The sequence below is a fragment of the Peromyscus leucopus genome, chromosome 1 (genome assembly GCF_004664715.2).
Source record: "Peromyscus leucopus breed LL Stock chromosome 1, UCI_PerLeu_2.1, whole genome shotgun sequence".
Classification (NCBI taxonomy): domain Eukaryota; kingdom Metazoa; phylum Chordata; class Mammalia; order Rodentia; family Cricetidae; genus Peromyscus; species Peromyscus leucopus.
The window spans coordinates 72,424,672-72,440,143 of record NC_051063.1 but is presented as its reverse complement, the minus strand read 5'-3'; the positions used below and the strand labels follow the sequence as shown (position 1 = coordinate 72,440,143).

The following is a 15,472-nucleotide window of genomic DNA, read 5'->3' as shown; positions in this document are numbered from 1 at the left end:
TCCCCAGGCTAATACAGTAGCTAAGATACTCAGTGAACTAGGGGTGTGATGGCTGCCTTTGAGGTAAGTGACACCATCCATGAGGTCAACTCAGAAAAATAATCTACTTAGAGAGGGCATCTGTGACAGAAAAGAGGAAATGCCATGTGTATAGTGTTTGGGGGGGGGGGTATGTGTGGTGTGGTGTGTGTGTGTGTGTGTGTGTGTGTGTGTGTGTGTGTGTTATGTATGTGGTGTGTGTGTGTGTGTGGTATGTATGTGGTGTGGTGTGTGTGTGTGGTATGTATGTGGTGTGGTGTGTGTGTGTGTGTGTGTGTGTGGTATGTATGTGGTGTGTGTGGTATGTATGTGGTGTGTGTGTGTGTGTGTGGTATGTATGTGGTGTGGTGTGTGTGTGTAGTATGTATGTGGTGTGGTGTGTGTGTGTGTGTGTGTGTGTGTGTGTGTGTGTGTGTAAACGGGCCTCCAAAATCTTCCTGAATTGCCTTCCCCAATTTTAATAATTTCTAATTCTGAGAAAGAAGAATAAGATAATCCAACCCAAGCCTTCTGCTGAAGCTGCTGAGAGAAAATCTGGACAAAATATGTTTGAAAATGTGTTTGAAAGCACTCAAGAATTCACCAGATACTGAAGAACCCTCAAGTCCAGATTGGTTGGCAGAAAAACTCCAAAGTGCTCCTGAGGCTAGCACCCTGAAGCGACCTCAGCCTGGTAGTATACGTGAGCAAACAGCAATTGCCGCCGCCATCCCACCAGCAGGTGGAGGGACCCAGCACCAGAGAGGAAGCTACGACTGTCCTAGACAAAATACCCCAACAAAAGACAACTTAGAGGAGACAGGGGTCTATCTCAGCTCACTATTCTAAGTAACAGTCCATCACTTGGGAAGTCACGGTGGCAAAAACTTAAAACAATGGGTCACATCACATCCACAGTCAAGTGCAGAGAGAAATGAACACGTTTACACTTACTCATGCTTACTTCAATTTCTCTGTTCTTACACAGTTCAGGACCCACTGCCTAGGAAATGATGCCTCCCACAGTGGGCTGCATCTTCTCAAATCAATTACTTAATTAAAACAATTCCCCACAGACAGACCCACAGGCTAACCCAAAGCAGACAATTCTTCATTTGGGCTCTCTTCCCAGGTAATGTTAGGTCAAGTTGATGATTAAAGCTAACCATCACAGATGCTAAGGGACCTGAGCCTCAGGATGAGCCCAGGAACACAGCCCTAGCTACATACTGTACACTCAACACATCCTTCCAAGGGACAAGGTCCTTCCAGTGGGTACCTCAGTGTTCACCTTCAGATGAAATAGACATTTAGATCCCTAAATGACTGCAGAAGCTCATAAGAATTGATTTCTCTCAATCTTAGAACGCACTGTACTCAGAGCAGTGATATCTTTGATGGCAGGTTGTTAGTTAGAAAAACAGCCCCAAACCCTGACATTGTACCTAAGGGAATGTGCAACTACCCTGGTGACAGTCACCTCTGTGACGTAGCTCTTGAGCAGATGTGGCAGCTAAGAGTGAGTCCTATGCAAATCTGTAAAATATTGAGCTGATTTTTTTGTCTGCTGTCATTACTAAGCAAAAAGACAACAACAATGGAATCTTTCATTTTAAGCTCTGTTTTGCTATACAACTCTGACCAAAGGACCTTCCCTTAATCTACAGAGTGTGGAGGAAGAGGAAGAAGAGGAGGATAATGATGATGTGATGGTGATGATACCCACTGTGATTAGAAGGGTGCCTGGAAGGTCAGACACTGAGCAAAGGATCTGGCAACTACATATACATTTAATAAATTGTCACTATTACTAATGTTAGCAGAAAATGATCCTGAATATTGAAGTTTAGTACAATAACAGTGACAAAATAGTTAAGAATATTTATAGCTACAGCCAATGGGTTAGCGTTCCTCCATGAGTCTAGAAATAATAACATTGAACATTCTTTTTCTTTAATTTTGGGATTTGGTTTTTGAGGGTTTTTTTTTTTTTTTTTTTTGAGACAGTATCTCATATATCCCAGGCTGTCCTACAACTTTCTGTGTTGCTGAGGATGACCTTAAATTCCCGATCCTCCTGCCTCTATTTCCCCAGTGCTGGTCTCACAGTGCTGATCTTACAGGGCTGGTCTCACAGTGCTGATCTTGCAGTGCTGGTCTCACAGTGCTGGTCTCACAGTGCTGATCTTACAGCGCTGGTCTCACAGTGCTGGTCTTACAGTGCTGATCTTACAGTGCTGGTCTCACAGTGCTGGTCTTACAGTGCTGGTCTTACAGTGCTGGTCTCACAGTGCTGGTCTCACAGTGCTGATCTTACAGCGCTGGTCTCACAGTGCTGGTCTTACAGTGCTGGTCTCACAGTGCTGATCTTACAGTGCTGATCTTACAGTGCTGATCTTACAGTGCTGGTCTCACAGTGCTGGTCTTACAGTGCTGATCTTACAGTGCTGGTCTCACAGTGCTGATCTCACAGTGCTGATCTTACAGTGCTGGTCTTATAGTGCTGGTCTCACAGTGCTGATCTTACAGTGCTGATCTTACAGTGCTGGTCTTACAGTGCTGGTCTTACAGTGCTGACCTTACAGTGCTGGTCTCACAGTGCTGATCTTACAGTGCTGGTCTCACAGTGCTGGTCTTACAGTGCTGGTCTCACAGTGCTGGTCTCACAGTGCTGATCTTACAGTGCTGACCTTACAGTGCTGGTCTTACAGTGCTGACCTTACAGTGCTGGTCTTACAGTGCTGACCTTACAGTGCTGGTCTTACAGTGCTGACCTTACAGTGCTGGTCTCACAGTGCTGGTCTTACAGTGCTGGTCTTACAGTACTGATCTTACAGTGCTGGTCTCACAGTGCTGGTCTTACAGTGCTGGTCTTACAGTACTGATCTTACAGTGCTGGTCTCACAGTGCTGTTCTTACAGTGCTGGTCTCACAATGCTGATCTTACAGTGCTGACCTTACAGTGCTGGTCTTACAGTGCTGACCTTACAGTGCTGGTCTTACAGTGCTGACCTTACAGTGCTGGTCTTACAGTGCTGACCTTACAGTGCTGGTCTCACAGTGCTGGTCTTACAGTGCTGGTCTCACAGTGCTGATCTTACAGTGCTGGTCTTACAGTACTGATCTTACAGTGCTGGTCTCACAATGCTGATCTTACAGTGCTGACCTTACAGTGCTGGTCTTACAGTGCTGGTCTTACAGTGCTGGTCTTACAGTGCTGACCTTACAGTGCTGGTCTCACAGTGCTGACCTTACAGTGCTGGTCTTACAGTGCTGACCTTACAGTGCTGGTCTCACAGTGCTGGTCTTACAGTGCTGACCTTACAGTGCTGATCTCACAGTGCTGGTCTCACAGTGCTGGTCTTACAGTGCTGATCTTACAGTGCTGGTCTTACAGTGCTGGTCTCACAGTGCTGGTCTTACAGTGCTGATCTTACAGTGCTGGTCTCACAGTGCTGATCTTACAGTGCTGATCTTACAGCTCAGGTCTTACAGTGCTGATCTTACAGCTCAGGTCTTACAGTGCTGATCTTACAGCTCAGGTCTTACAGTGCTGATCTTACAGTGCTAGTCTTCTAGCTGCACACCTAGTGTGTGAAGTGCTGGGATGAAGCCCAAGGCTTCATGCATGCTAGGCAAGCACTCTAGCAATCAAGCCATTACTCCCACCCCTACTACCAACCGCTGAACATAGTAGGGTAAGCACTTACACATGGCTGCAAGCTGTCAGGTCTAGTATTACAGATTCTGGGAATAGAAAGCTTTATCTATGCCACCAGAGACCCTGTTCTGGGTTGAGAGACAAGAGATACACAACCAAGGCTATGGGCAGCTAAGAGATCACAATGACATGGACTTCCAAGTGACAGAGTCTAAGGGAGGGGACAGGAAACTTGGACATAACTCAAGCAATTCAATGGGGGAAACCTGCATGGGGCAGCAACGCTCCGAGAGAAGTTTGAGCTGCTGAGATGTCTGCACTCCTGCACAATGGCTAAGAACAGACACAGGTCCAGACAATACCTCTACAGGGTGTATATGACCAGACAGCCATGCCAGCTGCCTGCACCCACCATGGGCAGGTGACAGAAATGGGGTAGTGGACCTCCAAGAGCTTCACTTACTCTCTCTGACATACTCATGGGCCACAGGGCCACCGTGATCATCTCGGACAGCTTTCTCGAGACTCTTGCTTCTTCTGTCTTTTCTGTTGCTATTTTTACCTAGAAAGAAAAAGAGAGAACGATATTGTTATTCCGCGTATCAGACAAGCCTCTGGATATGAGAACTCATGGTCCTCTCCTACAGACAGCCGATCCCAGCTTTTCTCTCCAGCCCCGGGGCCTTGGACTCTAAGGGGTCTGTGACTAAAGAAGAGGCTGCTGGGTACATATGGAGATAATCACCCCTCACGAGACCCATGCACAACTGCATGCTGTTAAGTATTGTAAGCCTACAAAACGCTGCTGAGCCTCCCTGAAGCACTGGGAGTAATAGCTGGAACTGGAGACCAAAGCTGGACTTGGACATCAAAGCTAGCTTGTTTCCCCATGCTGGGCTCGCACACCCAACCCTCTCCGAGGCCATGTCTTGGGGACCTGTGAGTCTGTTGCTCACTAACTGGGGAGTGACCTGGGAGCCCGATGTGACCCTGTTAACCTTTCAGTTTCTCCTCACTTTGTCGCCCTACCCCTGTCCTAACAACAAAGCACAAATCGCCCCCCTCGTGGGGGCGCCTACCCCTCTACTCTCAAGCTAATTGGCTCCTTCTCATCTTGCAAGTCTCAGCTCTGGCATCATCTTAAAAACTGCCTTTCCTGATTCCTCACTTCAATCGAATCCTCCTCGGAGAGGCTCTGATAGCATCTGTCTAGAGTCAAGTTGCCGCTAAGCAAAGCCTAATGCAGGGGTCTCATTGTCTAGGAAGTGCTGAGGGAAAGGAAGGGGAAGCAGGATCCAGTCAGGGGAGGGGCTAAGCAAGCCTGTCCAGCTTAGCTCATCACCTGGGGCTTTGAGGGCAGGAATGGCATACCGAGTGCCCCTGACTTGAGAAAGCCTCTATATAAAAACTAGCCAGCTCAGGGTTAGGGGTGCAGCCTTCCAGAGAGGAGAAGAGGTATGATCCACCCACAGTCCAGGGTGTTACCTGGGAGACAGGTACAGCCAGGGTACCCCCAAGGGCACCAGCCTGACCTCTCTACCTCTTCCCCTCCTCAACAGAAGAAGGTAGCAGAGCCTGCCACACAGACAGTTAGAGTGAGGGCATAAAATGATACCTGTGAGACTCAGGGTGCAAAAACAGCTGCTGTCTCTACCAGGCCAGCATGATCCCGAGGCCCACATGTCGCTAACACTATCCCATTTGCTAATAGCTAACAGGCTCCAAAATTTACAAGACATGTTCACTGCAAGGTTCAAGCCTCTGAGGACAGGAAGGGCATTTTACAGTGGAGAACATAAAGGCCTAGAGCAATGATTCTCAACCTTTTTCTCATGCTGTGCTCCCCAACCACAAAATGATTGCATTGCTACTTTATAATTGCGATTTTGCTACCGTTATGAATCATAATGTAAACATGTGATATGTGACACACACACCCCCAAAGAGGTCTCAACTCACAGGCTAAGAACCTAGAGTGAGGAAGAGGGCTTCCCAAGGTCACTGACAGCCAGGAAGGAGGTAACAGTGCTAGTGACCAGCTCCAAAGAGCCCTCCCTGCCAGCACCAAGGCTGCTGCCATAGACCCCTCCTCCCCCAGAACAAGAAAGGCACCATATGGTCTGTACAGATGAAAGAAGAAAGGGAAGGGGAAATAGTGTTCGGAGAAGGAGCCAGAATCCAATCAGCATCTCCATCTGGGCCGCGTGACAGTGCAGAATTCCTTAAAAGTAGCGCACTGCACCGCTAACGCTGGCCACATGTTCTATTCTGGTGCACCACGATAAATATAATTCCTCTGGCTTAATAGAAAACTGTTTTTCCCCTGTGCTGCACAAGGAGCTTACAGTAGCAATGCCCCCCCCCTCCACACACACACACCCCAAACTGAAAAGCCTTTGCTTCCCTGCAGTCTCTGCTTCCCCAGGAAATTCCAGGCCACAAAGCTCTGCACTCCCCCTGAAGGAGGGAGCTGGCCCAGGGCTCTGGCAGTTCTTGCCTGTTTCGTGGTAAGAAACCCATGGCAGGAGGGTTCCACATGAGTTTCTCTCAGCAGCTCCCAAGAAATGCAACCTAAAGGTCTCTCTCCTCCTGCAGGTGTTAGGAAAGAGGTGTGTGTGTGTGTGTGTGTGTGTGTGTGTGTGTGTGTGTCCCCACTTGTGTGTGCATGTGTGGGAGTACACAAGCAACTTTGGACGCATGCGTGTTGACATCAGAGGACAGCCTCAGTTGTTCGGCACCGGCCACTTTTTTTTTTTTTTTTTTCCAATTTTAAACAGCGTCTCTCACTCACCTGGAACTTGCCAAGCCAGCTGGGCTACCTGGCCAACAGCCCCAGGGAGCCTCCTGTCTCTGCTTCCCCAGGGGATTATTTTAATTATTATTTGAACTTGAGGCCTGATCTGGATCTGACCAGAAAGCCTCCTTCCTGCCTTAGGACTAGTTTTCGTGGTGTCAGACAGCATTATGAAGCTTCCAGGGAAGGAAGCAAACAAAAGTCCTACCGAGCTATGATGCCTGTGGTCCGCAGTGAAGTCCAGCACGCCATGATAGCTCTAAGGACGCGAGATAGTGGCACACGAGCGCTGGCAGTACCTAACCACTCTCTAATTGGACTTAAAGTTCACTCATGCCTGGTCCTGGAAACCTAGCTAGCCACTCAGGGCGGTGAAGACATGGATCTTGGAGGAGAACCTACATCCAGCTCTTTATTAAACCAGCATAATCTCTAACTACATTCTAAATATTTATCCTTATCCCCATAGATAAGTGCAGTCCTCACCCCTCATCAAGGAAACTTCTCTTTGCAACAGATAAAGACTATTACAGGAAACCACCACCTATCAAAATGCAGAGGACAAGAGAGCATGTGGCGCCCTGTCCCAACTGATGCATCTACTGCATAATTCCTGCACCTAAGTTTCATGGATCATTGTAAAAAAAGGAGGGAGAAACGGTGTAAGAGCCAGAGGAACAGGACACTTCCCAGGACTGTGTCTCCTAGAAATGAGAGACAGGCTATCTCCACGAAGTCTTATCAGCATAGTAGCCCAAACAATTCCTGAACAGTGACAATGTCAGTGGATATTCGGACATGAAAGGGGAAAAGTTCAAGGGGACTCAATCCTAGACACAGCACTATGGGCAGCTAGGGAATATGCTGGGAGCAGGAGAGATGGTGTCCCAGTGAAGAGCATCCCAACTCTTGGTTATCTAATACCAAGTGTGAGCCCTGAGGTCAAGTACATACAGGTAACATTATAGGAATTGAGCAGGTTGTAGTTAGGCATTTAGGAATCTATATCTATATATCTATACCTACATGTATAGATAGTATATATACAATTAAAGAAAAAGGCCATGAAATTCAGAGAAAGCAAGGGGGTGCATGAGAGGGATTGGAGGGAGGAAAGAGAGAGGGGAAATTATGTAATTACATTACAATGTCATATATATATATATATATATATATATATATATATATATATATATATATATGAAGTCCCTGCTCTATGCAGATAGGAGCAGGAAAGGGACAGAGAGGGGACAGCCTGTGCCCCTTTCCAATTCTGATGATAGTGTCAGAGGAAACAGGGTATGGAGTGGAAGTTCGTTGTCTCTAAGGAAAGACCCCAGGACCAGCAGCAGGCAGGCAGGTGCGTGCAGGCGAGTAGGCTCTGCAGTAGGATCTGTAGGCTCTGCGGGTACCCGGAGCACCTATCTGCCTGGGTTTGGGTTCTGCCGAGAACACGTTGAGGTAAGCAGGCATGTGCTGCAGGATTGTACCTGGGGGATGACTGCATGTAGCTTGAAGGAAAGGGGCTATGAGGAGAAAAGGGATGCCAACAACCCAGGGGCATTGTCCGTCAGCGTCTACAGGACACAGCCTGGCAGGTACTCCAGGAGCGGAGGGGAAAAGGTAACACAAAACTGCCCCACCCCACCCCGGTCAGAACCAACGGGGCCACACCCATCTAACCTCACACCTCAACAGGGAGTGTGAGTGTTATTGACACAATCCTCCATAGAGGAACCAAGGCTTGGAAAGTCACATGTGCCCGGAAGGAGCACAGTTCGGTCCCTAGCTTTCTCTGAATCCTCAACAGGCTTACCAGGGAGCATTGTACATGCCTTGCATGGCATATATAGTATATCCAAATCTATGGCATCAGAAGCTGATTAACACATGAAGGTAGGTATTCTTTGCCATGTTAGCCATCCGTCATCTCAGGCCAGCCACTTAGGGATACTAACCCTTCCCACAGCCAGTCAAAGAAACCTAACTCAGAGATTTCACAATCCAAGTGGCAGCTGCATGAACAGGGACCTGAGAGGGTCTCAGAGGACAGAACCTGTCACTGCTGGGTGACACTAAGTTGGCACTTGTCTTCCTAGCCCCTTGGGACATGCAAAGGAGGCCTCCCCACAAAATCCAGGCTCTGGAGTTAAAACTAGTTTTGTCCCAAGTCTAAATGAAGCACGGTCACCTTGAGACTTGGCAGTCACAGACACAAGAGGTAGATGGGGAAATGCCACAGCTGTTTTAGAAGCACAGCATGCAATCTGGCTTCCTCCACCCCTGTAGGGTCTCCACTGTCTCTCATCCAGGCACAACCCTAATTTCCGGAGCCATGGGCACAGGCAGGAGGAGCAGGCCAGTAGTGAGTTAGCTTTGGAAAGAGTTCTGGAAAGGGTTCTGGAAAGGGTAGCGGTGCCTCAGAAAGCAATGCTTTTCCCCTCCCTAATCCATCCTTTTCCTTGGAGCTTTGCAGGGAGGTGACTTGGATGAAATACTTCAGGTCTGATACTAAAGCATGCAGGCAGCCATCAAGGCTTTCTTGTTCTTTAAGTATGCCAATGACACTCCCTGAGCTTATTAAAAACACTACTGAAATATTGACAAATACCTCCTCCTCACACTTAAGTTTTGCCCAAGTTAGGGCACTTCTAACAAAGGCCAGGCGGCTCTGACCCAACAAGAGACCAGGCAAAGCTTTACAGGACAGCCCTTTCCACCAGCCAGCAAGAGCTCACCCAGAAAGAGCTTTGTTTACAAGCAAATAGGCACAAATCACCACCTTTTTATTTTCCCTGACAGCCGGGACACAACACACACTAAACACAAACTGGATGATTCCCGGCATAGACCTACAAACAAAAAATGGCTCCCTCCACACTCAGCACGTCCCAGAGGGACTAGCTTCGGACTAGGGGATCCATGCGGGTTTGTTCAGATCCAAACAGTGGTACCTTCTAGCTGGTGCCTGGAAATGGTACAGACAAAGGAGTCAGTGGGAAATCAGATTTGAAGCCACCATATTCGAGTCGGCTCCTAAGCCAAGGAGGGGAGAAAACAATATTCAAATCCCTTATTCCCAGCCTTGTTTGTTTCTTTCTGCCATGTGGGAGGAAAAGGCAGGTGAATTATGCAACTGTGGTCTATCAGTTGGCTACATTTCATCCTCTAAAAGGAGTGTGGCCACAATTCAAAGGCAACCCAAAATAAGCACACCCTACATCCACTGGCATGACCCCCATGGAGCTGTTATCTTATTCTTCATGCTGGATAATGAAAACTAGGGACCTGAGGCTCACTCCTGGGACCACAAAGCATTCCAACTGCAGAAACTGTGGAATTCAACCAGAAACAGCTGAATAAATAGAGTTAGAAGGAGGCTGTCAATGAAAAAGAATATTCTAGCAATCAGCACTGCCCATCCAATGAGTAGATGGTTTTAAAGTGGGGAGAGCTCATCTAGGGAGGGGTGGAGCAGAGGCTGGGCAGCTCTTGTCTGAACCCTGCAGTGGATAGGAATTTGCACTGTGACCATTTACTTTCCTAAAAGTTCTAAGATTCTGGGATAAACTGACGCTTACGAAAGGCCTCAGACGAGGATTCCATGGTCCTATACCCTGGTGGACCCATACACACACAAGCACACATGTGCATACGCATACATAAGCATGAATGCATGCCGGGCGGTGGTGGTGCACACCTTTAATCCCAGCACTCTGTGAGTTCGAGGCCAGCCTGGTCTACAGAGCAATATCCAGGAAAGGAACAAAGCTACACAGAGAAACCCTGTCTCAAAAAAAAAAAACCATACATACATGCACATATACATGCATACATGTGTGGAGAAACTACTGAAATGTAATATTACAATCTAATTCACAGTACGTATAACATTCTATGCCATGCTTTTGATACCCAATGGTCATTCTCAGCCCCCTGCAGATGGCTGGCAATGTCTAGAGGCATTTCTGTTTGTGAAGGCTGAGAGAAAGGTCCTGTAGTAGTTCATGGGTCAAAGGTGTACATCCTACAACATACAGGATCCAACCCCCACCCCACCCCCACCTCCCAGCACATGTATACTCAGTCCAAAGTGCTGGAAGTGTCAGGGTTGGGGAACCTACACTAGAGTTACCTAAGATTTCCCATTGATGGAACTGAGGGGTGGGTCATGGTACCTCACGATAATATTTCTGTAAGTTCCTATGAGTCTATAATTATTCTAAACCAAACTTTCAGTAAACGCTTTTCAGTGTTCTCTTCCATTCAGTACAGCGGGGCCCTTCTCCATTGAAAATGAAATACTGCTTAAGCGTCCCTGATTCAAGTTCTTGGGAACGAAAACACTTCAGATTTCACGGTTTTCCCCAACCATAGAATTAATCTATGTGTCATATACACCACACACAGAGCCTGGAGGTAGCTTTGAGTTAAAGCAAAGCTTCATGGTGCATTCACCATGAGTGTACTGGTGTTCAAAGGGCTCAGATTTTTAAGCCATTTCAAGTTTTAGCTTTTCAGAGTAGGTGTTTCTGGTTTGCCTTCTGTTGCCATTACCAAAAGCACCTTGGGGAAGAAAGGATTTTTTTTAACTTACAGGCTACAGTTCATCATCAGGGGAAGCTAGGGAAGGAGTTCAAGGCAGGAGCCTGAAGCAGAGACCACAGGGGAAGGCCATTCACTGGCTTTCTTAGCTACCGTTCTTACATAGCCCAGGACCACCTGCCTAAGGAAAACACCACCCACAGTGGGCCGGGCCCTCCTACACCCATTAGCAATCAAGGAAGTCCCCCACAGACATACCCACAGAGCAATCTGATGGAGGTGATTCTTCAATTGAGGTTCCTGCTTCTCAGGTGTGTCAAGCTGACAACCAACCATCACAGGAGGATGCTCACTGCTACCCCCAATTAGCCAAAGGATTCCATTCTCCAAGCCACCTCCATAGATATCAGCACACGGCATCCACAGGGCATTTCTACGGTTGCCAAGGATCAAAGCCAAAACTCAAAGCCAGACCAAATAGCCTTTGCACCAGCCTCCTCAGGGATCCACACACATGCCCCATTAGTGCCCACCACACACACACTTTTCCCGCTTCTCCTTTATCAACTCCTACTTCTATGCTCCCAAGAGCCAAGTGGAAAGCATTTCACTGTCTCCAAATGTGATACCCAAGTCAGTTCTATGTTCTCACCTATCTCTCAATCTTACCCTCTGCTCCCACCACAGTGTCTACCCTGTCCTGGAACCCAGCATTCAATAGCCATGCAGTAAATTCCAGAAGTTTGCATCTAACACCCCAGACAGGATCCCCAGGTTCCCTCCTCTCAAGCACATTCCTAAGATTGGCAACCTATTTATAAAATAGCCCACCACACAGAACAGTGCCTCTATGACACCGTGAGCATCATGTATGCCACGCGCACCACTTAAGGTGGGATAGAATCATCTCTCTGTGCAACTGAAGTGGACAAATTCTTCTGAGTCCCCCAACCAAGATCATTTTAATTTAATCTCTCCTCTACTACATGGAGTCCACAATTGAAAGTTTTATTGAACACACACACACACACACACACACACACACACACACACGCAAGCATGCATGCCACACTAGGTGGGGAGAGAAAGAGGTATTAGTTTAAACTATTTGGTGAATGTCACACTTGTCCTATCTGGGGAAGCTCTAAGATATCCCACCTGATTCATTAGAAAAATGGCTAAAATAGCGATGAGTCAGGAAGCAGCTCCCCAAAGGCCTCTGAACCTGATTCTGGTGCTTCAGGATGTGTCTTCCATTTGCAGACAGTACCCAGGTGGCTAACTATTCACCAGGAACAGTTAACTTTCTGTTAGTCCCAGGCTAACCTCTATCTGCAAGGTGGCCTTTTTTACAAACCAGATGATACTTGACTTCTCCTTCAGAGACTCCATTCCAAGGCTGATAACCGCAATGCTCCAGAAGGAAGGAGAACCACTTCTGGGCTGTAATAGCTGACGCCCCACCCACCCCCCAGACACGTAAGCTGGAGACACTGCTGAGGCTGGGCTGTGACTTCCTGAGCTCTTGGGAAAGACTATAACTGCTCACGACTAAGAGTATCCAAACAAAGGCAGCTCACTAATCAAGCCTAGTTGGCCATCTCCCCCGGGAAGCACTGGCCTCATCCTTCTACCTATTTTCCTGACATCCCGTGTTCAATACAACTCTCAGCACACCTGTGATTATTTCCCCAAAGTCTCACGACTCCAGTGAGGTCCTTGGAGGAGGGACCAGGTTGTCTTATGTTCTTGGTCCCGAGAGCACACTAAAGGATGCTGTGAAAGGCTTTGGCTTCATCAGACACAGTAAAATGCAATGGCAGACACTGTTCTTTCTATCTGCAGGTGAAGCAGCTGAGGCCAAAAAGTGGTACTCAAGTTCCAGATCCCTAAACAGCAAGCCTAAGACTTGGCTGACAAGGTGGGTTTTCAATGCTCCCAAGCAAGACAGTAACAAAATAAGTTACTTCCCTGTTTGAGTTTAAAGCTTCTCAACTGTAGCATAACAAGGGTAGCCATTTTCCTCAGCCATGAAGACAATTTAATGAGACCAGTGGACACTACCAAAGTCAGTGTTTTGTCCCCACCCTTGGATGCCAAGTCATTGCAGCTTTCTACATCTTAATCCCTGTTACCCTCCCCCACCACCCCGCGCCAAAAAAAATTGGGAAGCCCCTATGGTCCTATGGGGGGGGGGGTCACACAACCCACAGAACTGTCAATGGCACATGGCAGAGATTCAGCCATATACAAAGGTGGTGCTCAAATGGGACCCACCCCTCAAGAGTGTCTGCATCTTCCCTTGCCACCCTGGTTGATGACTTGGGTATCCATTAACCAAATGAAAACCACTTCTGAGCTCAGAGCTCTGGGACCTAGCACATGACTCTCTTTTCAGGCAAAGACCCAGCAAGGCCGTAGAATTTGGTCACTGTCCTGCTGGCTCCGTATGGCTGAAATAGTAGGAACATAACTCCTACACTGAGCAATCACCATCTGAAACAATTCAGAGAAAGTCCTCTTCACAGGTTTTGTGATAACGGCTGGACCAGAAGAAAGTGAAGACAGATTTTAATTAAATCTCTTAAGGAAAATGAGATGGGCACAAAGGATGGATCGCTCACCCCAGGCTGCCAGTCACTCAGAGCTTTCCAGGGCTCCTGTAGTCTGCCCCTTTCCAAGAAGGCAGAATCTTGGCTGCTACAAAGGCCAAGAGTGGTCCGAAGTCTCCAACTGGGATTGTGCCATCCTGTGCATAGTGGATTCAAGGGCCCACTGACAGGGGTATGGAGGGAACTGAGAATGGGGCACTGCCTGAATAAAGGTCACTGACCAAGCCTTGCCAAGACCATCTGCCAAATAACACCAGCCAGTCACATGCCGACTGATTGAAATCATTCTGAAGAAAACGCCTCTGAAGACTGAAGATCTAAACAGCAGGAAGAAGCAACAGACACCTCTTGGGACACCGAGGGCCAGCTCCCCAGGCAGTTTCTCAAAGTGCACAATTCTGTTTCTGCCTGAGGAGGCAGGGGGAGAAAGCTGGGCTTAGCTTAGACACAGTCTCTAGTGAGTAGCCAGCACCACAGGATTTTGGCTGGGATCACTCAGGGAGACATACTAGGAAGCCAGGTGTGCCCTGGAATGCGGCGATCGCGGGCGCCCCCTCGGGCCGCCTGACGCCAAAAGTTACCTGGTGGAGGCGTCTCTGCAACCACCTTCTCCCTCTTGGGAACCTTCTTGGGCTTGGCGGCCTTCTTGGGCGGCCTGGGCTCCTGTTGATGCTGCTCCTGCTGCTGCTGCTTCTCCACCCCGAGGCCCTCATGCAGTGGAGGCGAGAAGAGCTCCGGCTCCCGCTCCGGATGCTCATAGTAGCTGCCGCGTCTCCAGAGCTCCTGGCCATAGTAGTCAGGCTCCTCGAAGGCTGCGCCCTGTGCTCTGACCCCAGCCAAGGCCACCGCCACAAGTGCCAGGGCCAGCGCCCGGGAGGCGGCCCCTGGACAGGCCATGCCCACTCAGCCCCCCGTTCTGGGCTGGGTCCAGGTTCCCGGGAGCGACCGGGCTACAGATGACCGCTGTGGCTCGGGACAGGGGAGCCGGGCGCTGCAGCGGGTGCAGATGCGGCGGGGCCCTGGCGGGTGGGACAGGCCAGACGGGCGGGGCTGGGCCGGAGCTGGGCGGGCAGGGGCGCGCCCAGGAGAGGCGAGGCGCCGGCAGACCCGCCCTCCTTCCTGCCGGGGCCTCCCCAGCAGGTGTTGGAGGACCATTCATTCTAGGACTGTAACCAGCCTTCCTTGTCCTTCCCATTCTGTCCTGCTGGGCACTCCTTCTCAGACGTGGGGCATGCTGATCTTGGGAGGGAACTTCGGGGTTGCCTTCCACTCCTTCATTTTGCAGGACAAATCTAAGAGTGGCCTGAAATCCTGAGGTCAGATAGACCCAGCGGGCTTCCCACCTGTCTTGCTGCCCCCAGCCTAGGCAGGAACCCCAGGTTCCCTGGATGAAGTTCCTTGAGAGCAGGGCCTAAGGGCCTGGGGACCCCTCCAGAGTGTTCCTGTTGGAGAGAATGGGGCCAGCCAAAGACCACCATTTCATAAGTTACAAAAGAGCATTCGGCTCTCTCAAGGATCAGGCCTGTCTGGAGAAACCTGGTGTCGCTTCCCTTTGATAAAGTGCCCCTGCCTTTGGACAACATACCTTAGTTTTTTTCTCAGTCTTCTCTAAGTGGAGCGGAAGCTAGTGGCCCCAGCTTCTCTCCAGGGTGGGATGCTGGGGACTCGGGGTCTGCAGCAATATTCTACGGCTCCTCTAAGTGATCGAGACGGGTTTAAAACAAGAGACTTACTGACTCATAGGTTAAGTGTCTGAGGCAGCAGCACCATGCTGACGTCTGGGCGTGAGGTGGTGGTAGCTGAGAGACTCATTAGCGTTTTGGAGGGGAAATGACTTTCATA

At 48.9% G+C, this 15,472-nt stretch overlaps 1 protein-coding gene across 1 annotated transcript in view; it reads right to left on the bottom strand.

The window, feature by feature from the left end:
* Cpxm2 (carboxypeptidase X, M14 family member 2) overlaps window positions 1-14,667 on the bottom strand; it is a 118,835-nt gene extending 104,168 nt beyond the window's left edge. Inside the window, exons 1-2 of the mRNA XM_028868477.2 lie at window positions 14,212-14,667; window positions 4,143-4,241 (exon numbers count right to left, since the gene is read on the bottom strand). Of these exons, the coding sequence (XP_028724310.1) occupies window positions 4,143-4,241; window positions 14,212-14,527 (415 nt within the window). The 5' untranslated portion in view covers window positions 14,528-14,667. The remainder of the gene's footprint in view (window positions 1-4,142; window positions 4,242-14,211) is intronic.
* Between the last annotated feature and the right edge of the window lie 805 nt (window positions 14,668-15,472).